Source organism: Neofelis nebulosa, chromosome 8 (assembly GCF_028018385.1).
Source record: "Neofelis nebulosa isolate mNeoNeb1 chromosome 8, mNeoNeb1.pri, whole genome shotgun sequence".
NCBI lineage: Eukaryota > Metazoa > Chordata > Mammalia > Carnivora > Felidae > Neofelis > Neofelis nebulosa.
The window spans coordinates 48588064-48613620 of record NC_080789.1 but is presented as its reverse complement, the minus strand read 5'-3'; the positions used below and the strand labels follow the sequence as shown (position 1 = coordinate 48613620).

General features: G+C 39.0%; 1 protein-coding gene across 9 annotated transcripts in view; it reads left to right on the top strand.

The window, feature by feature from the left end:
* The first annotated feature begins 3791 nt into the window (after positions 1-3791).
* MDM2 (MDM2 proto-oncogene) overlaps positions 3792-25557 on the top strand; it is a 30880-nt gene continuing 9114 nt past the window's right edge. For 3 of the 9 annotated variants that reach the window (XR_009265538.1, XM_058742062.1, XM_058742058.1), the window contains exons 1-9: positions 4009-4148; positions 4666-4737; positions 4887-4971; positions 8107-8181; positions 9763-9896; positions 13018-13067; positions 16729-16796; positions 16926-17022; positions 22188-22348. Coding sequence is in view for 8 of the 9 variants with exons in the window: in XM_058742062.1 (XP_058598045.1) it covers positions 4891-4971; positions 8107-8181; positions 9763-9896; positions 13018-13067; positions 16729-16796; positions 16926-17022; positions 22188-22348 (666 nt within the window). In the remaining variant the exon portion in view is untranslated. Of the gene's footprint in view, positions 4149-4665; positions 4738-4886; positions 4972-8100; positions 8182-8859; positions 8947-9762; positions 9897-13017; positions 13068-16728; positions 16797-16925; positions 17023-22187; positions 22349-25557 lie in introns of those variants that run through there. The other 6 variants (XM_058742059.1, XM_058742061.1, XM_058742060.1 and 3 more) reach the window with 6 other exon arrangements.

Below are 25557 nucleotides of genomic sequence, written 5' to 3'. Positions count from 1 at the left end.
GGTTTATGATTTAGACAAATGAATTTTAAAAGTGACATCCAAGAACAGACAATACTGAAAAAGATAAGGACAGCTTTCCTTGTTAGATTTTGAAATTCTATATAAGGCTTACTACCGTATGGCCCAGCAATTCTTTTTGTATGTATGTAGACTACTGTATTTACTGTTTACAGTTTCATAAATTTATAGTCAACGTATAAAGACATGGACTTAACCGATATACACCAAACTGATAGTTACAATTGCCCCAGGAGAGGGAAGAGAATGGGATTAAGAACAGGGATATTTCAATGTTTTTTTTTAGTATCCCATACTTTAAAATATATCTGAAGCAGAAATGACAAATGTGAATTCTAGGCAATGGTCACATTAGATATTAATTGTTGTGTGAACGTTTCTGCATATTTTAAACTTGTCAAAATAAACAAAAAGTTAGTCGATGAATTCTTAAAAATAGAAACAAAAAGTCTGTGGGCACCTGGGTGGCTCAGTTGGTTGAGCACCTGATTCTTGATTTTGATTCAGGTCATGATTTCACAGTTTGTGAGATAGAGTTCTGTGTCGGACTCCTCGCTGAGCCTGCTTGGGATTCTCTCCCTCCCCCCCCCCCCCCTCATTCGAGAGCTCTCTCAAAATAAACAAATAAACATTTAAAAAAGCGCCTGTGTTTATATTCACCGTTTGCTGGGGTTTTGCTTTTTAAAATTTTTTTCTTTTCAACGTTTTTTATTTATTTTTGGGACAGAGACAGAGCATGAATGGGGGAGGGGCAGAGAGAGAGGGAGACACAGAATCGGAAGCAGGCTCCAGGCTCCGAGCCATCAGCCCAGAGCCTGACGCGGGGCTCGAACTCACGGACCGCGAGATCGTGACCTGGCTGAAGTCGGACGCTTAACTGACTGCGTGGGATTTTGCTTTTTAAATAACACTATCCATCTCCAGACGTTTGGAAGGGTAAGTGGAATTTGAACTACTTCTACAATTTTACAGTCAAATAAATATTGTGAAACTTTCAGCATTCTAAACACTGTTTCTGAGATAAATCTTGTTTATTTTCCCCCATTCTTTAAAGATTAATCAGTTATCGTTAATAAGTGCAAGTCTGAGGTGGCCCTGGGACCAGGACAAAAGTCTATTGTAAATGTGTTTGCAGACTTTAGGTCCCAAAGAACATGACGCTCAAGGTGTCTCCATCTCTTGGAACAAAGAAGGGTCTCGAGAACAATGCTACTAAAAATTAAGCAGATGTTTGCTTCCAGAAAAGTCTGGTATGAGTACAAGGGCAGAGTGACAAACGATGATGGTGGAATGCAGGAAAACAGCAGCAGCTGTTTGCATTTCTTTCTTAATCGTAAAGTCACAAACGATGCCAACGATGTTAGAGTGAGAAGATCCAATGTGTTTTCTTGTTCCTCATCTTCTTTGACTCCTGCAGTATTCAGTATCATTATTTGACTCTTCCAGTTTGGGGAACACCATTAGATAGCCTGCTTTAGGTAGACTTCTCGTCATTTTGCTCATTTTTTGCTGTTTCTACCCCGGCTGCCTTATCCCAGTCTGTCTCTTCTCTCCTTTGAGGAGCTCATCAGTTCTTACATGTTGAGCCAATCGTCATCTCAAAAGCTCTGTCTCTAGCCCGAGCTTCAGTTCCACATTTTCTACCACCGAACTCTTTGTTCTCTGGTGCATCAACCAAAACTCAACAACAGCCAACTTTTCATTTCCTCTAGACTTTGTGTCAGTGATATTGTCATTCTCTTTGGGTGGAAATGTAGAGTCAGACTGTTAGATTCTATGACAGCAGGGAGTATGACTATGTTGTTGACCACCTGGGGCCTTGGGTAGTGCTTGTTCCACATGGTAAGTTTTTAATACCGTTTCCTTGAAAGATAGAATCCTTGCCTCATCCATCTCTCTCCCCAGCACCTAAAATCCTATCACTTTTTCCTTCCTTCCTGGTCTTCTCTGATTTCATTAGAGAAAGACTAATCTGGTCAGTTCTGCCCTTTGCTCCTCTGCTCTACTAATTCTGCCAAGAGAATTTTTTCAAAACACAGAGCCAGTGAGAAAGGGGACAGTTGATCTAGAGGCGGCTAGCCAGACTATTCAGAGCTTGAATTGGCTCAAGGTGGTGGTGCTAAAGCCACAGTTTAAAGCAATTCACCTATTTACCTCCTTCTGATCTCTCCTAATTTGCTTACTCTGTCCATAGCCCAAATTCTTGTTTGGCATTTAATGAAACTCCAATTTCTTTCTTTTCTTTTCTTTCTTTCTTCCTTCCTTTCTCTCTCTTTCTTTCCTGTTTATTTATTTTGAGACAGAGGGAGTGAGAGTGAGAGCATGCACACGTGTGTGTCCACAGGGAATGGGCAGAAAGAGAGAGGGAATCCTGAGAGAGAGAGAGAGAGAGAGAGAGAGAGAGAGAGAGGAATCCCAAGCCAGCTCCTTGCTGTCAGTGCAGAGCCTGTCTTGGGGCTCGATCTCATGAACCACAAGATCATTACCTGAGCTGAAATCGAGAGCCGAATTACCTGAGCCGAAATCAAGTGCCACCCAGGTGCCTCAGGAAACTCCAATTTCTTAATTTTTTTTAATGTTTATTTATTTTGAGAGAGAGAGAGAGAGAGAGAGAGAGAGACAGCAGGGGAGGGTCAGAGAGAGGGAGACACGGAATCTGAAGCAGGTTCCAGGCTCTGAGATGTCAGCACAGAGCCGGTCATGGGGCTCAAACCCATGAACCATGAGATCATGACCTGAGCCAAAGTTGGATGCTCAACGACTGAGCCACCCAGGCACCCCAAGATGAGGTTTTTCTTAAAAAGCCAAACCAAATCCCTGAAGATAATAATGTTGGCAATTAAATCAGTTGAGAGACCAGTATAAGAGATTCCTTTCTTGTAGGCTAGGGAGTGGGAGAAGGTAAAGTTACAACTTAAAAAAAAAAAAAAAAAAGTCCTTTAAAAAAAGGAACTAATTGCTTCCTGGCCAAAGAAGCTCGTTCTTTGCAATGACTGTGCCTTTTGGGTTGAACAAACTCAATTCTTACGTCCTTATTTATTTTTGAAATTGCCACGCCTATATGCCAAAAGGGGCAAGGTGAATCTTTCAGTACCGAGTCTTATATATTTTTTAATGAGAATGTATATATTATATAAACAAACCACAACATTCTAAAAGCATAAAGTGAAAAGTAACCGCCGTTCCTTATCTCCCTGATACCCCCATCACTGTAGCCACAAGTCTTCTATTTCTCCAGCCAGAACATTTGTATGCATCACGTACGAGTCTATATTGTGCTATTTTTTATATTGTACTATTTTTAATTGTACTTAAAAAAAAAAAACACAAGTCTTGAAATAACTCGTTTGTATATAACTCCAGTGGCTGGCGGTGTGGGCTTCATCTATCGCACAGCTGTTAATTTTGGTTTCTTTTTTGGTATCTGCACTCAGATACGCCTGGTGCCTTCAGTTTCCATCGCGGCCGAAAGTTGTAAACACATGAAATACAGAAATAGCACAACGGTTAAAGAAGTCCCAAGGGTCGCGCGCCAAACGAAGCGCGGCGGGCTGAGCCGAGCCCCACCCCGGGAGAACTGGCGGTCGACACCCGCCGAACGCGCACGCCGGCACGGCCTCTCCTACCGCCGGGTGGCGGCCAGTGGCCGGGGCTGCGCGCGCCGCGCTCCCGGACCGCCCCCTTCACGGAGGCGGCCGGCCCAGCCCCCTCCCCCAATTGGCGGACGTGGTGGGGCCTGGGCGCGCGCGCAAGCGCCCTGATGAGTCGCGGCTTCCGGCGCGCTCCTCTGGGGCAGCAGGGGGCGCGCATCGGGCGCGCCTCGGCCGGCTCGGGTCCTCCTGGGGCCTGTGCGGCCCTGTGTGGCTGGAAAGAAAATGGAATAAGAGCCCGAGTCTGAGGGGCAGCCCTAACCCCTCTGACCGAGGTCCTGCCGGCTTCGCCGCCAGGAGCCTCTCTCTTCTCCGGACCCAGTGCGTTCGAGCGCCCCAGTGGCCTGGGCCCCGTGAGTGGAATGGTCGCCGAGGCCCACGGCGTCGGGCTTCTGCCCGCCCAGTGAAGGGAACTGGGGAGCCTCGAGGGTCCCCGTTCTTCCTACTCCAGGCGCGGACAACTCCGCTTGGTGAGAGCAGGTACCGGCCGGGAAGCGCATGGGCAGTTCTGAGTTTGTTCTGTGACTTGGGTTTCCCAGCTCGCTGTCGTTTGTAGCCTCTTCCCCGCCTGCGGGCTTTGTGCATTTGGTGGTGGGGGGCGCGGGGCACGTGGGTTTGTGGAGGTTTTTGTTGGAAGGAGGTGAGGCTGTGGCCGCCCGGGGGGGGGGGGGAGGGCGGGGTTTCGGGCGCGCCAGCCGGCGGGCGGGAGGCGGGGGGCTCCACGGGTGGTCAGGGTAAAGGTCACGTGGGCGGGGGGTGCGTTGCGGGGCCGACGGCGGCCTCTCGGCTTGGGGTCCCAATGATGACAGGTGCCTGTTCCGTAGCCTGCGTGAAGCCGGCGCCTTGTCTGGGCGAGTTTGGGCTGGTTCTGTGTCTAAGTTGACTCAGCTTTTCCCTTGGGGCTGGTCAAGTTCGGACACGTTCCTAGTACGCAGCAGAAGGAGCTAAGCCCTGACTTGTCTCCAGCTGGGGCTATTTAAACTATGCTTTTTCCCAGCTGTATTCACTGGCGATTAGAGGTAGATACCTGTGGTCACCGACGTAGAGCACTTATTCTACATTGATCCAGGTAAGGACCCGCTTGTTACTGGCTTTAGTTTTACTACAGTATTTAAGGGCAGTGTTTATCTTCTTCCCATATGACTTTGGTGGTTTTTTTTTTCACCTTTGTTTCATTATTTCAAGTTTTTATCATGTGTGTTTTTTTCCTACTCATAGGCAAATGTGCAATACCAACATGTCTGTGTCTACCGATGGTGCTGTAAGCACCTCACAGATGCCAGCTTCGGAACAAGAGACCCTGGTTGGTATTTTTGTCTCAAGTGTAACTTTTAAGAATAATTTATGAGGTGATCAACTAAATTCCATAGACCACATTTATGGCATGGCTCTTTAAATGAAATTGTACGAACATAGCCTGAATTCTGCCACTCAGGCATAACTGTAAAAGCCGACTGTAAGAACCTGTATCATTTTCTTCGTACTTTCCCACACTGGATTTAAAATTGAGTTCCATTATATTCTTAAGCATGGATGCTGAAGTTATGTTTATTATGTGACCGATTTTTTTTTTCTATTTTGACTTACTGAACTTCCTAAATGGTTTCTAAAAGTCACAAAACTAATTCATGCTTAGATTTTAGGCATTACAGAAAACTGAAAATTTTGATCATCTCTCTCTCTTTTTTTTTTTTTTTTTAAGTTTATTCATTTTGAGAGAGGATCCCAAGCAGGCTTCGAGCTGTCAGCACAGAGCCTGATGTGAGGCTCTGTCCCATGAACCGTGAGATCATGACCTGTGCCGAAATCAAGAGTCAGACGCTTAACTGACTGAGCCACTCAGGCACCCCTCTAGTCTTCTCTTTCAACCATGTCTCCTTTTAGATTTTTCCTATGTATATACCCATATATGATGTGTTATTGTTCTGTTCTATTAAAACAGGATTAAACTAGAGGTGTGGTGCAAATTCCATCCATGTCAGTAAATCTACAGAATTCTGTTTAATGCCTCCATAGCGTTCCAGAGCATTAGGGTAGTAGTATTTAAAAAATTTATGCCTCTACTGATAGGGTTTTTTTTTTTTTTTTTTTTTTTTTTTTTTTTTTTATAGTTTTTTAGAAAACTGAGTTTTATTTTTGAGTATTACGAACAGTGCTGCTTTGGGGTGCCTGAGTGGCTCAGTTCGTCCATCTTCAGCTCAGGTCATGATCTCGTGGTTCATGAGTTCGAGCCCTGTGACTGGCTCTGTGCTGACAACTCAGAGCCTGGAGCCTGTTTCAGATGCTGTGTCTCCCTCTCCCACCCATGCTCTGTCTATCATAAATAAACATTAATAAAAAATTTTTATAAAAAAAATAGCGCTGCTTTGTACATGTCTCCTCCTGTAGGATTTTGTAGAAGTAGAACTCCTGGGTCCTAAACTATACATGTATTTGATTGCTATTCACATCTTGATTACCACAAGATTGTGACAGTTTTCACCTCTGCCAACACTGATTATTATCAGTTTTTATTATTTTGCTACTTTTGTGGTAAAAGGTACTGTGTCATCGTTTACATTTGTATTTCCTTAATGTCTGTTGAGATTGGGCGTCTTGTCATTCGTTAAATCGTTTCTTTCTTCTGGAATTTACTTGGTCTCATCTGTTCACTTTTTTTTTGTTTTATTGTGTTTTTTGTAATAATTTGTAGTTCTCTGTGTTTCAAATATATTTGACTTTTATCATTTACAAATGTTTAACTTTATGTTGTTTTTGAGAATGTTTTTATGAAGTCAAACTTGTTGGTTTTTGAATTTCATATCATGCTTTGGAAGAATTCTCCCATCCCAAGATTATGCAGATATAGCCCTGTATTTTCTTGTAATATTTTAATTTTCACATCTAGATCTTTTTTCATTTGGCATTTATTTATCTCTTTGTTATTAAATGTAAGATTAAGAATGCTTCTTACAGTTTTCTTATGGCATGTCTTTCAGGTCTTAATAAAAAACTAATGGCTCTCCATTGCAGATTTTTACTTTGAGATGTTTTATGTAGTTTGAAGTTAACATAGCATATATTAAATTTGAGGAGGAAAAAAATAATTTTTTATCTTTTCAGAGAGGTCATTCTTTAAGTACCCTGGAAGTAAAGTGTATATGTAAGCACACACACACACAAAAAAGTGTGTGATCAGAACAGCTAATGATTCAGTACTACACTTAAGTGTATTTTAAGTTTTTTGGTTATTTAATTGATTAGCTGGAAGTAGGCAGCTTTCTTAAATTTACTTTTGAGAGTTAGATTGCATACTGGGATGCTGTTAGATTTCCAGGTTAGACAAAGGATGGGAATATATTGAAGAGAGGTGCAGAGACACTAGTCTTTGTGGAGGGAGCAAGTTATAAAGATAGTTGAGTTTTGAAGATTTTGATATAGCAACACTTAGGGAGAAAGAGTATATTATATCTCTGTCTCCTTGCCAGTTATTTTCTCAGTACCACTTGCAAAACTTCTAAATCAGGGTCAGGCAAGCTATAATCTGTGGACTGAATTTGGTCTCCTGCCTGTTTTTGTGAAGAAAGTTTTACTGAAATGCAGCCATGGCTATTGGTTTACATATATTCTGTATTTCTGAGTCAGACCACGTGGCAGGGAAAGCTTCAAATATTTACATTCTGGCTCTTTATAGAAAAAAATTGACCCCTGATTTAGTTGGCTGGCTCCTTGAATACAGCTCATATTTTATTTATTTCCCCTACCCCCCAATACCTAGCACTGTCTGGTGCGTGGTACAAGCTCAATAGATGTTTGTCAAGTAGGTATTTGAAATGTAGACCAATTAAGAGGCAGCATGATATAGTAGGAAGAAAATGCTGCTTTGTAGATGAGGGTTGTGAGTTGCAGTCTCAGATCTGCTCTTAATTATCCTTGTCATTTGGGTTAGTTATTTAAGTCGTCCAGCCTTCAGGAGCCTAATATGTGGAAAGAAGAGATTGGGAAAAGGACCTACCCTAAAGACTTACTCTTCTCTCTTGGATTTTGCAATGTAGTTTATGGTAATCTCATTGGAGTATTCCATTTATGCTTAAGTTTGTAAGGTAGTAAGCAGATAATAGAAATAGCTGGAGGAAAAAGAATAATTTTCACTGCCTTGGTGTGGACACTATTTCTGATTGCAACTGATGATACTTGAGGATTCTGTGACAATTTGCATAGTAATTAAATCTCAGTATTTTTTCCACACTGCCTTGACAGTCTGCGGTATTCACTTTCTATAGTTTATTGCATTTAGTGAAAACATTTGACTTATTTTTTGAGTTCTAACCTTGTGAGATTGTTGTTAAAAGTAATGTCTGCTACATTTATTGAAATTCTTCATGGACATGCTTACTGTGGGACTTAACAGTTCTGAAATAATTTTGGAAGTATAATAGCAAGTTTTTGTTTTTCATAGGTTAGACCAAAGCCATTGCTCTTGAAGTTGTTAAAGTCTGTTGGTGCACAAAAAGACACTTATACTATGAAAGAGGTAAGCTAAATTAAGCGTGAACAAGATAACTAATGTCTTATTAGTCACATGTAGCCATGGGAAGAAATTGGCCATATAGAGGGATTTTTCAGGAAGCAGCAATATTAAGCATTGTCATTTGGACTATACTTTGAAGCTGAAAATTCTAATTATACTTGAATATCACTTCTCAGCTAGCACCTCTGAGACAAAGGGAGACTCTGTAGGGGTTCTTAGCATTTTTGTGCTGTGGACCCACTTGGCAAACTGGAAGTCTTCTCAGAATCCTGTTTCCAAATGCATGAACCGAAATGTATAGGATTACAAAAGAAACAAATTATGTAACATAGTTATTCAAATAGTAAACAAGCTTGATACATGTGCTTTTTTTGTGTGTGTGCTTTTTTATTAACACATTAAATAAGATTTAGTAGTAGACCTAATAAATGTAATTTCAAGGAGTATAGTTAATATTTTGAGGAGTATAGTTAATATTTTGAGATGTTTACACCAAGCATAATATGATATGAAAACACTTGTGGTTTTTATTGGTGGCAAAAATCACAGGTATTACTAATACTTTGTGGTTTGTTGCCTATATTCATAATTGAAGGAAAGCTAAATTTCAGTGAAAAGTTAGTGAAAATACAGAAATTCTTTTTCCATCCAAATTAATGGACCCCCTGAATTCTATCCAAGGACTTCTTGGGCATCCATGGATCCCAGGTTAAGAACTTCTGCACTAGAGATACATGAGTACAGTATACTGATCTTTCTGGGATAGAGGTGAGCTGATTCATGAACATATATGTTCTATTTAATGGATACATTTCAATGTATTGTTCTCTAGCTTTAAATTTGTGCACAGAAGCATGATTTTCAGTGAGAGGTTGGGTCATCTTAGGCAAAATTTCACTGTGAGTGAAATGTGCCTTTTCCCCATCTCTCACTTAATTTATGGGTCCCAGGTTGCTTAAAACACTGAAGTACCTTATCTACATTGGGATAGTGGGTCAAGAAGAGACTCCAGATCATTTTCCTTTTCAGCCACACTTTTTATAAACTTCCTAATGGGATGTTTGGTAGGAGTGTAGGTTCTCTTCTTCCTTGCCCATGGTCTATCAACAGTCTCTTCAGTCCATAGTTACCAGGGAATATTCCTTTCAGTGAGGCCTGCTTAGCCAGTTAAGTCTACAGACAGTAGGGAAGTGTCGAGGTTAAGGATATTTTTAGGGCTGTTAACGTGGGTTTGACCTCATTATCATCATGTAATTAGTTAAGGAAACAAAAGGTATGCATTTAGTAGTAGATAGAAATAAGGGGAGGGGCGCTTGGGTGGCTCAGTTGGTTAAGTCCAACTCTGGCTCAGGTCATGATCTCATGGTTCATGGGTTTGAGCCCCGCATCAGGCTCTGTGCTGACAGCTCAGAGCCTGGAGCCTGCCTCAGATTCTGTCTCCCTCTCTCTCTAGAGAGGTTCTTCTAGATGGTTGTGGGTATGGTTGCTGGTTGTTTAACCATCTTTAGATGAATGAGGTATTGAATGTTTTTGAAACTAACATTTACTTTTCTTTAATGCTCAGAAATCATATTTCTATTTCAGGTTATATTTTACCTTGGCCAGTATATTATGACTAAACGATTATATGATGAGAAGCAACAGCATATTGTGTATTGTTCCAATGATCTCCTAGGGGATTTGTTTGGAGTGCCAAGCTTCTCTGTGAAAGAACACAGGTAATTCTTCAGTTTAGTCAATTGTAAAAAGCCAACTGGACAAATGTTTTACTTCGCCTCCACCTTCACTCCCTTTTGTCAGAGAAAAATTGTTGCTGTATATATAAAAGATGTGGAAATTTAATTTCTTGGTAAGATAGCATATTGCTTGAGAACCTACATTCTGGAATCTTACAAACCTGGCTTTGAGACCTAGCTCAGCTATTTACTAGCTGTGTGACTTGGTAAATTGATTTACTTGCTCAAAACCTTAGATTACCCTATTTGTAAAGTAGGGATAATATAAATACTTAATGTGGAGTTTATGAAGACAATGTGTAAAAAGCAGTGTTTGACACATAGAACACACTTAAATGTTAGTCATGGTTACTGTAAATTAAAAAATACTGCAGTTACTTTCAAAGACCATCTTTACCCTGTGGTAAAGGCTTAAATTTAAGCATTCGTTACTTTGGAGATAATTTTGTCATATATTGTAGCACTTCATCAGCCAAGTTTAACACAGATAACCTTTCTAGAATTACTGGGAACTGAAGACTGTTTTTTTTCTTTCTTTTTTTTTTTTTTTAATTTTATTTTTTTAAAATTTACATTCAAGTTAGCATATAGTGCAACAATGATTTCAGGAGTAGATTCCTTAGTGCCCCTTACTCAGTTATCCCATCCCCCCTCCCACACCCCCTCCAGCAACCCTCTGTTCTCCATATTTATGAGTCTCTTATGTTTTGTCCCCCTCCCTGTTTTTATATTATTTTTGTTTCCCTTCCCTTATGTTCATCTGTTTTGCCTCAAAGTCCTCATATGAGTGAAGTCATACAATATTTGTCTTTCTCTAATTTCACTTAGCATAATACCCTCTAGTTCCATCCACATAGTTGCAAATGGCAAGATTTCATTCTTTTTGATTGCCGAGTAATACTCCATTGTATGTATGTATATATATATATATATATATATATATATATATATATACCACATCTTCTTTATCCATTCATCCATCGATGGACATTTGGGCTCTTTCCATACTTTGGCTATTGTTGATAGTGCTGCTATAAACTTTGGGGTGCATGTGTCCCTTTGAAACAGCACACCTGTATCCCTTGGATAAACACCTAGTAGTGCAACTGCTGGGTCGTAGGGTAGTTCTGTTTTTAATTTTTTGAGGAACCTCCATACTGTTTTCCAGAGTGGCTGCACCAGCTTGCATTCCCAGTGAAGACTGTTTCTTCAGTCATCCTTTCCTTACATTTGGAATTCCTTTTCCCATGTGGTTTAGCACAGTCTGTGTAGAGCCTTAGCTTGTATGTTTTTCTTAATGGGATGAATACTTTTCACCTGAAACAATTAACTAGGTTTTACTAGTGTTTAATGTTCAATAATATTATAGCTAAAAAGATGGTAATTAAATGGAGTATTTATAACTTTAAAACAGTTTCATTATGTAAGCATAGTATGCATTATTGGACAATAGGAAAAGACAAAACTAAAAATAGGAAAAAAAAAGACTATAGTTTGTCATTGAATGGTATTTTTACCTGTTTTTCTGTTATGTGCAGATGTGTTTTAACCCAGTTGTGAACATACTATATTTAATTTTGTCATGCTTCTTAATTCAACATTATATAAACATCCTTCCATTAAGTCACATTTGTCTAATGTTTATTTTTTTAATGTTTATTTATTTATTTTTTGAGAGGGAGAGAGTGGGGGAGAGGCAGAGAGAGGGAAACAGAGGATCCAAAGCAGGCTCTGCACTGAGAGCAAAGAGCCCAATATGGGGCTTGAACTCAAGAACTGTGAGATTATGACCTGAGCTGAAGTCGGATGCTTAACCAGCTGAGCCACCCTGGTGTCCCTGTCTAATATTCATTTATGTTGTTATTTTACATTTGGCCTTGGGATATAAGCTTTATTTTATAACTATGTTGGTGATTTTGCACTGTTTGAGTGTTGAATCTTCTGATAGTGTTTTGAGGTACAGTTGTATAGTTTCTCACATTGAAAGCATAGTTTAAAAAGTATCTTTGACTTGAATTTTAATATGTTGAGAGATTAAACACTGGGGAGATTACTAACTTGGAAAAAGGGTATGAACAGGAATACTGGTTTTTATGAGTTTACAGAACTGTGTCATTAGTTCCAAGAGTGAAAAGAAATAACTGGGATTGGCACTTCCCCTTAATGATAGGAATTAGAAATGATACGTAACCAATAACATTCTCTAAAATCATTAGTTTAAAAAAAAACTGTACCATAACATCAGTGAAGGCTGGAATAACTGAATTGTCTTCCTGTTGGGGTATAAGTTCTATGAGGGCAGAGATTTGTTTCCATTTTATTCCTTGTTTTCAGTCTGTATTTACTAAATGAATGAAGGAAACTTTAAATAAATTTTAAGATTAAGAAAGAAAATTCATTAGGTGGTTGGTCCATGAATTGATAGAAGTCAAAATTATAATCAAGTTCCTATGTAGGATGTAGGTTTTGCACAACCCTCTACATTTTTAGGCAGTTTACTTCTAAGCTTTAAGTACAGAGCTAGAAATTTTTCTTCTCTGTTTGAAAACAAATATATTAAACTGCTTTCTGCATTCACACCCATTCTCTGGGGTCTTTTAGTGAGGTCCAAACAAGGCATATTTCAGGAAATGGAGATATGAAGTCTTTCAGCTAGAGGGACCTTTGTGATTAAATAAGAGTAACAGTAGGTAATCATACAGCTAATTATCATGGTGCTTTTTAGGGCCTAGAAGCTTACCAGTGGTACAGTTTGCAGTAATTTATTTAAAGTTTATTTATTTTGAGAGAGAGCATGAGTGAGCATGAGCAGAGGAGGGGAGAGAGAGAGGGAGAGAGAGAGAACCTCAAGCAGGCTCCATGCTGTTAGCACAGAGCCCAATGTGGGGCTTGAATCCACAAACAGTGAGATCATGACCTGAGCCAAAATCAAGATTCGGACACTTAACTGACTGAGCCACTCAAGTACCCCTGAATGCAGTAACTTAAAATTTAGTTTGTGCACAATATAGTTCATATTAATATGTATTTATAAGTCTGGTTAAGTCCAGTTTAATATATTTTTATTTTAAAACGTATGTCTCTTTTTTTTCCTCCCTACAAGGAAAATATATACAATGATCTACAGAAACTTGGTAGTAGTCAATCAGCATGGTAAGTTAATTTTGAATAACATAAACAGACACCATGAAAATATTTTAAAGACGTTTTATGTATGTGGAAGTCATTTAAGAGGAAGAAATGAACTACATGAAGTAAAATAATACTGAGATTCTAATGCAGCTTTGTGATATGTAAAGTTAAATATCTTATTCCATTAACTGAAGCCTGGGGATATCAGTATTAATATTTGTTCTGAAAGAAAATTTCTGGGTGTTTTGGCATCTCACAAACATTTATTAAACACTTATTTTTTTAAATTTATATTTTTATTTTAATTCTAGTTTAGTTAACATGCAGTGTTATATTAGTTTCCAAGGTACAATACAGTGATTCAGCAATTCCATATATCACTCAGTGCTCATCACAAGTGCACTCCTTAATTCCCATCACTTAATTTCACCCATATTCCTCCCCCGCCCCGCCCCGTAGCCATCGTTTGTTCTTTAGAGTTAAAAGTCTGTTTTTTGGTTTGCCTCCTTTTTCTTTGTTTTTCTTTCTTTCTTAAATTCCACATGTGAGTGAAATCATATGGTATTTGTCTTTCTCTGTTTTCACTTAACATTACACTCTCTATATATATCCATAGTGTAAATGGGAAAATTTCATTCTTTTTTTATGGCTGAGTAATACTCCATTGTGTGTGTGTATGTATGCATAGAATACACACACACACATACTATATATTTATTCATCTATCTATGGACACTGGGGCTGCTTCCATAAAATAATTTGGCTGTTGTAAATAATGCTATAGTGAACATAGGGGTGCATTTATCTTTTTTGAATTGGTGTTTTTGTATTCTTTGGGTAAACACTCAGAAGTGGAATTATTGGATCATATGGTAGTCCTGTTTTTAATTTTTTGAGAAACCTCTGTATTGTTTTTCACAGTGGCTGAACCAGTTTGCATTCCCACCAACCATGCACATGGGTTCCTTTTTCTCTACATCCTTGCCAACACTTGTTTCTGAAAGGTAGATAATTTCAGAAGGCCATGCTTGGAAGAGATGTCATTAAAACATATTAAAAGGTTTTGGGAAATAATACAGATACTTAAGTAGGACCATTCAAATAGATGGGGCCCATTTTTTATTTTTTATTTATTTAATAGACAAAACTTTATCAGTTTGTTCAGGTAAGCGGCATCTTCTTTGCGTATCTTTAGGCTTGCAGTTCTTAACTGAGAATCTGATGAAAGCACTAGGTTTGTATTTCAGAGAGATACACATAAATATATATGGTGGTATGCTAATAAATGTTTAACAACCCACTCACTCTTCAGGAAAAGCCCTGATTTGTGGTGTTTGCTGATTTCCATCGTGTAAATAACTCCCACCATGGCCATTTTCAAGCTGCATACATGGAATTGGTAGAAGATACACAGTTCTTTGCCAGTAGGAGTTGGCTCCCAACACACCCCTGACTTCTTAAAGCCCGTTCTTGAACTACAATTAATTGTTTTCAAAAGCTTGTTTATGCAACAAACTGGCCACTCTTGTGCTTCCACTATTCTGTATTTGGACCTTATTATTACATTGTTTTGTTTCACTTGATTATATTTCTTGTATCCTACTCAGGTTTGCATTTTGCATCAATACAGTGTTTTAGTAATACGGTGTTTAATAAATGTGTTGAGTTGAATACTGTTCCATAGTTAGGATTTAAGACCCAGAAAAGGGCATTACTGTCTTATCCTAGAGTAGAAGTGACTGTTAGGCTGGTAACAAGATGCTTTATTGTTTTACAGAGCTCTTTATGAAATTAAATGAAGGCCAAAAAAATAGTATTATAGTAGTATTTTAAGTTTTTTAAATATTATACCTGATGTATTTTCATTGGTTCATGTAAAGACACCTTGGTAGATTACCAGGAAAATTATATTAATGAGATGGTAACCTATAGATTACTTAGGTTATTTCCATTTGTTATTTCTGTGTTTGTTTCAGGTTTCAGTTGGTAGAATTAACTTCAGAGCTCTTGTAACTGTATTCTCAACCTGTCACACCTAGTACTTCCTTTTTATTACATCTATTTTGTAACATCTCCTTTATTATACTAAAACGTAATATAACCTGTCTATATGTACAACTTAAAATACATAACCCATGATATAAAGAAGCAATAAACTTACGATAATGTGCATAATTTCAAAGTGTTAACGCTTGGGCCTGACATTCGTATTAAGATGAAAATGTTTTGGAGGGTATTTGATTATGATCTTTGGCACCTGTATATATTCCATATCTGAAATGCTGACTTCTGAGCTCCAAGTCTATACATCCACCTAAAAACTAAACCTACCTACCTGAATGAGTTTCATCCACTTTAGTTCATTATCTTCCCATCCCAATCTCTTTGTCTTCTGAAGTTTCTCTCTTGGTGAATGGTTTTAACTTCTCTGGAATTGATCTTTCTTCCATGCCTTAGTTTAGGCTTTAATACTTCTGCATTTGTATTATTGCAGTTACTTTCTAATGTTGGCTTCCCTGCCTCTGCTCTCTTTTTCTTCTATTTTGCTGAAGTAATTTGTCCCTCTCCGCTTAAAATGATCATTTATGGGTTCCTTATTGTTCTCTGGATAAAAAGACAATACAGTTTTATCTATTGGATTAAACCTTTTTAGGAGTGCCGGGGTGGCTCAGTAGGTTGAGCGTCTGACTTTTGATTTTGGCTCAGGTCATAATTGCAGGGTCATGGGATCTGTGCTGAGCCCGGAGCTGGCTTAAGATAATCTCTCTCTCTCCGTCTCTCTCTCTGTCTCTGTCTCTCTCCCCCTCTCTCTCTCTCTCCCCCCCCTCTCTCTCTCTCTCTCTCTCTCTCTCCCTCCCCCCCTCCCCCCCTCCCCCCTCCCCCCCTCCCCCCTCCCCCCCTCCCCCCTCCCCCTCTCCCCCCCTCCCCCTCCCCCTCCCCCTCCCCCTCTCCCCCCTCTCCCCCCTCTCCCCCCTCTCCCTCCCTCTCCCTCCCTCTCCCCCCCTCTCCCCCCCTCTCCCTCCCTCTCCCTCCCTCTCCCTCCCTCACCCCTCACCCCTCACCCCTCACCCCTCACTCCTCACCCCTTACCCCTTCTTGCGTGTTCCTTTTTATGCTGAATGGCTGCAACAGTGCTAGGGAAGGTTCTGAAGTGTCAGCTGGGAAGCATGCAGTGATGTAGGATTGAAGGCATGAGTGCTGTTTGTTGATGTCCTTGTTCTGTTTTGCAAGACACACAGGATCCTTTATGATCCTGCTTGTATTCTAGTAATAATTAACTACCTGTAGTTCCCTGTAACAAGCGTTGGTAATTCACTTCTGGATGTTTTTTTTCACAGGGTGTTCCTCAGCCTGGAATAGCTTTTCTTAGTCCTACTTCTTTAAATTTTATGGAACCTTTCCTGACTCCTTGTTCCTCATACCTTGCTGTGTCCCTACCAAAAAATCATTGCTCTGTCTTCTTCACTACACTTTCATTACTCTTAATGTATTCCCTGTATTAAAATTGAATCTTATTACTTATTTCTACAATATCTAGCATGGGGTTGGCCCCTGGGAGACACACATTTAATGTTTGTTGAAAGGTTAAATTGTGTAAGGAGTTTTTCCTGGACTGACGGACTAGTTTCTTTTCTAGTTTGTGATTCTTTGTTGTTGTTGTTGTTTTTTTTTCCCCCATCAGAACCATCAGATTCAGGCACATCTGTGAGTGAAAATAGGTGTCACCTTGAAGGTGGGAGTGATCAAAAGGTAATCTTGAAATGAATGCATTCTAGTGTGATGTTTCTTGAAAGTTAGGTTATTTTAAACAAATAATTTTCAGCTCCCTGGTGTTACAAGTTAAGTTTTTGTTTTTCTCCCCCCACCTTGCATGCTTAGGACCCTGTGCAAGAGTTGCAGGAAGAGAAACCTTCATCTTCAGATTTGGTTTCTAGACCATCTACCTCATCTAGAAGGAGAACAATTAGTGAGACAGGTACATATGATTAATTGGCACTTTCAGACAGCTTTTCACTGTTTATTCTCTAATGAAATTAATGCATTTAGGCTTAATGAAATTTTGCGCTTTTTTTGCCTTAGATGAATTAATTTCTGGGTTTCTTTCATTCTTATTTTTATATGATTTGTTTAAAAATTTCTCTCTTAGAGAGAACAAACAATTTTTCTGTTTGACTACAGCACAGTTTTCTGGGCCCAATGGAGTTTATAGTTAGGCACCTATTATTCAAGGTAATAGAGGACAAGCACCTAAACTGTATTTTAATCATTATTCTTAGTTACCTTAGCAGTTAAAATATTTGTTGTTTCTAATAAGTGATGAAACATACCAGTGAGTTTAAAAACAAAGTAAATAACATCTTAGAAATGAAGATGAGATAAAAAAAAAAAATAGCTGAGGACATTTTTACAAAGAAAAGATAGTGGAGGAGGAGGAGGCTGTTGTCTGATCAAAAGTCAATAACTAAAACTGTGGTTCAGATGAAAGAAGAGTTCAGCAGATCAGTGAGATAGAGTAGATAAACCCAGACTAGAATTACGCACAGGAGAGCAGAGGGCGGTAAGGGCAGAGGGTGTTTTGTTCACTGCATGGGACTGGAGCAAGTGGTTAGTTATTTGGGGAAGAAAAGACAAATTCTGTCTATACCTTATGCCAAAGTGAATTCCAAATGAGTTTAAAAGATAAATGAAAAAATTATATTTGAAGGATATTCACTTTAAACCTGATGGTGTCAATACCCTTATTACATAAAAAGTTCTCCAAAATTGATTAAAAAAAAAATTAAAAATCCACATAACGAAAAGGAACAAAACACCCAATTTTTCATAGTAAATACAAATGACTAATAAATAGGGAGGGGGTGGGTTTTTGTGATTTAGCTTTATAGACAATAACAAATGCAAAAAGGCTTCTTTTCTAGGCTACCAAATTAGAGATTTTTTACTCATCCTTGTTAACATGTGTATTGGCACTGATACACTATTGGTGTACCAATAGTTTAACAACAACTTAAACCTTTATGGATATAAAAAGGCTTGGAGGGCGCCTGGGTGGCGCAGTCGGTTAAGCGTCCGACTTCAGCCAGGTCACGATCTCGCGGTCCGTGAGTTCGAGCCCCGCGTCAGGCTCTGGGCTGATGGCTCGGAGCCTGGAGCCTGTTTCCGATTCTGTGTCTCTCTCTCTCTCTGCCCCTCCCCCGTTCATGCTCTGTCTCTCTGTCCCAAAAATAAATAAATAAAAAAAAGTTGGGAAAAAAAAAAAAAAAAAAAGGCTTGGAGTTCTTACCATTATCCCAATAACTCTGCTTCTAGAGATCTATCCTAGTGATATAATCAGAAATTCAAAGATTACATGTATTTAGAGATACTAATTACAGCATTATTTATAATTAAAGACATATGGTAGAAAACGTCATCACTAGTTCAGGCCATTGCCCTCTGGTCTCCAGACCACAGCAACAGCTTTCTGATTTTGTTTTACAATTGTGTCCCTTCACACAGTACTAAAGGAGGTGGTAAAAGGTAAATTGGATTGCATCACTTCCCCACTTACCCACTTTGGTTATTTAAAATAAAACCCACACTTTTTACCTTGGCCTAACAAGGCCATGATCTGCCTTTAACCTGGTTTTTGGCCTTTTCCTCCTACCTCTATTATTTCCATTGTACTGATTATTTATTTATTTATTTTTTTTTTTTTTTATTTTTTTTTTTTTAAATTTTTTTTCAACATTTTTTATTTATTTTTGGGACAGAGAGAGACAGAGCATGAACGGGGGAGGGGCAGAGAGAGAGGGAGACACAGAATCAGAAACAGGCTCCAGGCTCCGAGCCATCGGCCCAGAGCCTGACGCGGGGCTCGAACTCACGGACCGCGAGATCGTGACCTGGCTGAAGTCGGACGCCTAACCGACTGCGCCACCCAGGCGCCCCTCTTTTTTTTTTTTTTTTTTTTTTTTAAATTTTTTTTTCATGTACTGATTATTTAGTTCTTAAAGTCAACTCTTTGCTACTTTAAGGTTGTTGGCACACACATTTTTTGTTTTTGTTTTTTCCTGCCAGGAGTTTTTCTACCTCAGCCTTACAAGACCAGCTCCTCATTTTTCTGTTTTTGCTGAAATGTGACCTCAGAGAGCCTGTCTCTAACCAGTCACAAAGGCAGATTGTTCTTTTCCTTAGCCCCCTACTTGTTTCCTCATAGCACTCATTATAGCTGGTAGATAATTATGTTTCGGTTGCCTGGGTGTTTGAAATTAAACTTTCTCTGGTGGCAGGGATGATAACTGACTTCACTTTTGTAAACCCACTGCCTAGCACAGTGCCAGACAGTAAGCAGTTGCTCAGCTTTGTGGACTAAATAGTTCAATTATATGAACAGTATATAAATCTATGTCATGGACACCATATTCTGTAGCCATTAAAAATAACGTAAAAGAAAATTTAAGAGCAAACCACCCCCAAATTGTACATATAGTATGATTCAAATACGTTTTTTAAAAGGAAATAAATGGGTGTTTGGGTGGCTTTGTTGGTTAAGCGTCTGCCTTCGGCTTAGGTCATGATCTCATGGTTTATGAGTTTGAGCCCCGCATTGGGCTCTCTGCTGTCAGTGCAGAGTGTGCTTTGGATCCTCTGTCCCCTCTCTCTCTGTCCCTCTCCTGCTCATATTGTTTCTCAAAAATAAATAAGCACTTAAAAAAATAAATAAAAGGAAATAAAAACTGGAAAATTATTACACTAAAATGTTAATAGTAGTTCTCTCTCAAGGGTAGCACTACAGATGGTTTACATTTTTTAAATTTTCTGTTTTTTTTATGATTTCTATAATGAGTAATATGATACTTTAATAGAAGAAAATCCCAAATGATATTTTTAATGGAGGTAAACAATAAGAATCAGTTGGTGTGGTTTTAGGCTTCTAGCCCACATTATTCAACCAAGATCACCTTTTATAAGGAATACAAACATGATTAAGAACTTACACCAAGAACTTGTGATTTAGTTTTGGAGAGATCAACACAGAATTACTTAAAGTATAGGGTATAAGAGTGGGGAATTCAGAGGAAAAAGTTGACTTTGACTAGGAAGGTCAAGAGAAGGAAATGGAGTGAGCACAAGGGTGTGCAAGTTGTACCTGTTTCAGGCATATGGATTATGGTTTGTTTAATCCTATAACCCTATTTGGTACTTATGTAAAAAAAAGGCTGCAGCGAACATCCTTGCCACATACATCCTTAAGTAATTATGCAGATATTTCTAGGATAGAGATTGCCCACCAAATGTCATATTATTTTACATTTCTACCAACGATGTATAAAAGTGTCCTTTTTCTCAAATCTCAAGACTCTCATTTTAATTTTTGTCATTCTTGGGGGTAAAAAAAAATGGTATCTTGTTTTAATTTACATGTCCTTGATCAGGAGGTAGGGGATTTTTTTATATGCTTATTAGTCACTTGTATTCTGTGAATTGCCTTTCATATCTTTGACTTTTTTTTTTTTTTTTTAAGTTTGTTTATTTAGAAAGAGAGGGAGGGAGCTGGAGTGGGGTGGGACCAGGGAGGGAGAGAGCCCAGTGTAGGGCTCTCAAACCCACGAAGGATACCATGAGATCATGACCTGAGCTGAATTCACCAAGAGACTGCTTAACAGACTGAGCCACTCAGGAGCCTCTCTCTGACTTTTTTTAAATCAAGAGTTTTTTTGTTTGTTTGTTTTTGTTATTTTTACTTGATTGGTGGCAGGTGTTTGTATGTAGTAAGTAGTAACCATTTTATGTATGTTGCACATATTCTAGGCTGACATTTGCTTTTTCATTTTTGTTCATTCTGCCATGTAAACCTTAATTTATTTAACATAGTCTAATTTTGATAACATTTTTAATTTTTTTAATGTTTATTTTTGAGAGAGACAAAGCACAAGTGGGGGAGGGGCAGAGAGAGAGGGATATACAGAATCCGAAGCAGGCTTCAGGTTCTGAGCTGTCAGCGTGGAGCCCTGTGTGAGATCATGACCTGAGCTGAAGTCGGACACTTAACTGACTGAGCCACCCAGGCACCCTTGATAAATTTTTTCTTGAGGGCTTTGCAGTGTTATGTCACACTTCCTTACCCTAGTATTACAAGAATATTCTCTTAGAAGTATTTGGGTGGTTTTGTTCTTTGTGTTTGGCTCTTTAATTCATTTGGAATTTATTTTTAAATCTAATACGTGGTAAGACTCATTCACGTACCTGACAGATTTGGCAACATTCTGACTTAAAGTGAGAAGTAATTCATTATTTAAGATAAAATTTTGATTACTATTAAAAATAGAACTGAGGAAATTGAAATGTTAAGAATACCTTCTAAGTAAATTAAACTTTTTTTGTTCTTTTTAGAAACAAAATGATATATTCTAAAGTGTGATTTTTGACAGAATTTTAGATTGGTCAATGAAAGCTCTAGGTGGATTAAATTAGTTGTGACTTAATGGAGACGAAGTTTTGAAAGAAGCTTGAAAAGCTTTTATCCCTTTATTTATTTATTTTGAGAGAGAATGAGCAGGGGAGGGCCAGAGAGAGAAGGAGAGAGAGAATCTTAAGCAGGCTCCACACTGTCAGCACAGAGCTGGAATTGGGGCTTGATCTCATGACGGAGAGATCAGGATCTGAGCCAAAATCAAGAGTTGGATGCTTAACCGACTGAGCCACCCAAGCACCTCTGAAAAGAAAAGCTTGTATGTGTGTAAGTAATGTCTACACACAACGTGGGGTGCAGACTCAGCGACCCCGGGATCAAGAGTCATATACTGACTGAGCCAGGCGTTTCAGAAGCTTGAAAAACTTTTTAAAAATACAGCCTTTTGGGGGTGCCTGGCTGGCTCAGCCAGTAGAGCATGTGAGTCTTGAATTTGGGGTTGTGAGTTTAAGCCCCATGTTTGATGTAGGGCTTACTTAGAAAAAATAAATACAGTGTTCTGCTGTAGCTCTCAGTTGGACAGATCCAATAAAAGCATTAAGTTTTGAAATGGTAATAATTGACTATTTTCTCTGTTTAATTTCATTGAGATTAAATTTCAGTACAAATAGGTACTCGAGGCAGCTCGTTTGCTAAATAAATCACAACATAGGGTTTTAATTGACTTTTTTTCCTTATATATGCAGAAGAACATTCAGATGAATTACCTGGTGAACGGCAGAGAAAGCGCCACAAGTCTGATAGTATTTCTCTTTCCTTTGATGAAAGCCTTGCTCTGTGTGTAATAAGGGAGATATGTTGTGAAAGAAGCAGTAGCAGCGAATCGACGGGGACTCCGTCAAATCCGGTAATGTTTTCATTTTAAATAAAATAAAACAAGACTCTTATTTTTAAAGTCTAGTTCTGTCAGTCCTAATAAACATTTGGATAGAATGCATATATATGCAATTGCTGTTATATACACAGTGGTACATTTTTCTGTCCAATAAAATTACCGTGTAAATCTTCTCTGTCCCCAACCCCAGGTTTGGGAGGAGGGTGGGAGATCGTGCAGTTGTGGGTGTGATGATAAAATTAGCACCAATATTAATAGTTGTTAATGTCGTCCTCCATAGTGGAGAATCTTTGTGGGCTGTGCACAAGTAGTACATTCACAGAAATTGGAATGGTCTGAGGATTTTTAGTTTTATTTTTAAAAAAATAAGGGAAGAAAAAAGTTAAGTATCTTAGAATCTAAGGCAAATTTGTTTTGAACATTTAGAGTAACAGTATCTTCTTTATTATAGCTATCAGCAAACAAGCCAGCATAGTTCCTACACACTTAGCCGTACATAGGCCTAGATATCAGGAAAGAGGTGTTTAGTAAGGCTGTGAAATACAGGCATGTTGTTACATGGATGGCGGGAGAGATTTAGTAATTTTGATTATTGATACAAAAATCCAAAGAATTTGTAAAAAAAATTTTTTTTTAGAAAGATTCTTTTTTTTAAAAAAATTTTTTTAAAAATGTTTATTTATTTTTGAGAGAGACAGAGACAGAATGCGAGTGGGTTAGGGGCAGAGAGAGAGAGGGAGACACAGAAGCTGAAGCAGGCTCCAGGCTCTGAGCTGTCAGCATAGAGCCCGACGTGGGGCTCGAACTCACAAGCTGTGAGATCATGACCTGAGCTGAAGTCAGATGCTCAACCGACTGAACCACCCAGGTGCCCCAGAATTAGTAAAATTCTTAAGAGAGATCACTGAAAGAAGTTTGGTTAAAAAAAATATATAAATTTTTTTTAATGTTTTATTTATTTTTGAGACAGAGAGAGAGACAGAGCATGAGCAGGGGAGGGGCAGAGAGAGAGGGAGATGCAGAATCGGAAGCAGGCTCCAGGCTCTGAGCTGTCAGCACAGAGCCTGACGCGGGGCTCGAACTCACGAACTGTGAGATCATGACCTGAGCCGAAGTCGGATGCTCAACCGACTGAGCCACCCAGGCGCCCCCCCCCCTTTTTTTTTTTTCATGTTTGTTTATTTTTGAGAGAGACTGAGTGTGAACAGGGGAGGGGCAGAGAGTGAGGGAGACACAGAATCGGAAGCAGGCTCCAGGCTCTGAGCTGTCAGCACAGAGCCCGACGCGGGGCTCAAACCCACAAAGAGTGAGATCATGACCTGAGCCGAGGTCAGACACTTAACCAACTGAGCCACCCAGGCGTCCCTATTGTTGTTATTTCTTACATTATCTTTACTTTTTTTCCCTGCCAAAGCACTGATTTTATGGATACAGGTGTACCCTCTAGACTTAGTATTTAATAGAGCTGTTACTTCTGTAGGCCACTAGATGGCATAGAGAGCAAGTTCTTCTTTCAGTAGGTACGTAAATGTTTTCTATACCAGGTTCTGTTTGGCACTGGAGTGGTGTCAAGGTAGATATAGATATGGTCCCTGCCCTCATGGGGAGACACATCATCAACAATGAGGTAATTAAGACATTTAACAAATGTTGTAGAAAAAAAATACAGGTTCTTGAGAGCAAACATATGTGATCTGAAAATTGAATCCAGTTAAAGAAAGCTTAACATGTACACAGACTTTATGTTTGGATAATTTTATTCCTTACAAATGATTTAAGTAGAACTATGACCCATTAAACTTGCAGACTTTGTTACAGTTGTTTCAGAATTCTAGTTAAATGATATTTAAAGTCCTTGTTTTTGCTTTCTACCCTGGGACACTGCCTTGTTATTAAAGCAACAGAGGATATTTTCTTTTTTCTTTTTGTTATTCCTATCCTATATTCTCTTCTAAAAATTCTATTAAAAATCTACTGTTTTGCAGGCTGAGTTCCTACTTGTGAAAGCTTTTGGTAGGGGCAGGGTTTTCCCTTGTTTTTAGCTTACCTGATATGAGAATGGTATAGTCCTCATTTGGTGTCATTATTCACCCACCTGTGAAGGCAGTTAAAGGAAAGTGCGTCTGACTTCCATCTTTTTTTCTTTTAGGCTTAATAAATTGAGGAACTAAGGCTATATTCTAGGCTCTGTACTAGACAGTTTACGTGGTACCAGCTCAGCAGCCTCACATTCCATTTATAGATGGGAAAGATAAGCTTGAAGGTTTCAAATAACTTGTTTAAGATTCCATAGCTAATAATTGTCTGTTTGGAAACTGAGAAATTGTCTCAGGAAAATCAATGGCCATGGCTGTGTTCAATAAAACTTTATTTGTAAAAATAGATGGGTAGTGGGCCATACTTTGTCAACCCATACAAGAGAAGATACCTGCTGAGACTTTCATCTTTTTTGTGATATATCCCCATATTCTAAACTTAGTGCAATAGGGGCGCCCGGGTGGCTCAGTCAGTTAAGCGTCCGACTTTAGCTTAGGTCATGATCTCACAGTTTGTGAGTTTGAGTCCCGCATCGGGCTCTGTGCTGACAGCTCAGATCCTGGAGCCTGCTTCAGATTCTGTGTCTCCCTCTCTCTCTGCCCCTCCCCAACTTGTGCTCTGTCTCTCTCTCAAAAATAAACATTAAAAAAAAAATTTAGACTTAGTGCACTAAAATGCTAGTTTATTGAAGTATACAGTTTATTAGGTTACCTTATTAGAGATCATATTCTAGCTTCATATGTAATTTTAACCTGAATGTTAATAGAACCCTTGTTAAGAATCATTAACTGCAACTTGTCAATTTTGCTTTTACTACTATCCTAACATCACTGTGAAAAAGTCTTTTGACCTCAGTGTTTATAAAATAATATACTTTGTTTTTTTACAAATGATAGAAGTATTAGAGATTATTTAATCCAAACCCTCATAGATGAAGTGGCTGCGGCCTTTATGGCTTTAAATATGTCCGAGGTTAAATAGCTGTTTAGTGGCAAATCTAGAATAAGAATGTATCCTGGGGTGCCTGGGTGGCTCAGTTGGTAAAGGGCCCAACTCTTGGTTTTCACTCAGGTCTTGATCTCACTATTTGTGAGTTTGAGCCCCGCCTCAGGTTCTGCACTGACAGTGTGCAGCCTGCTTGGGATTCTTTGTCTTGCCCTCTGCCCCTCTTCTGCTCGCTCACT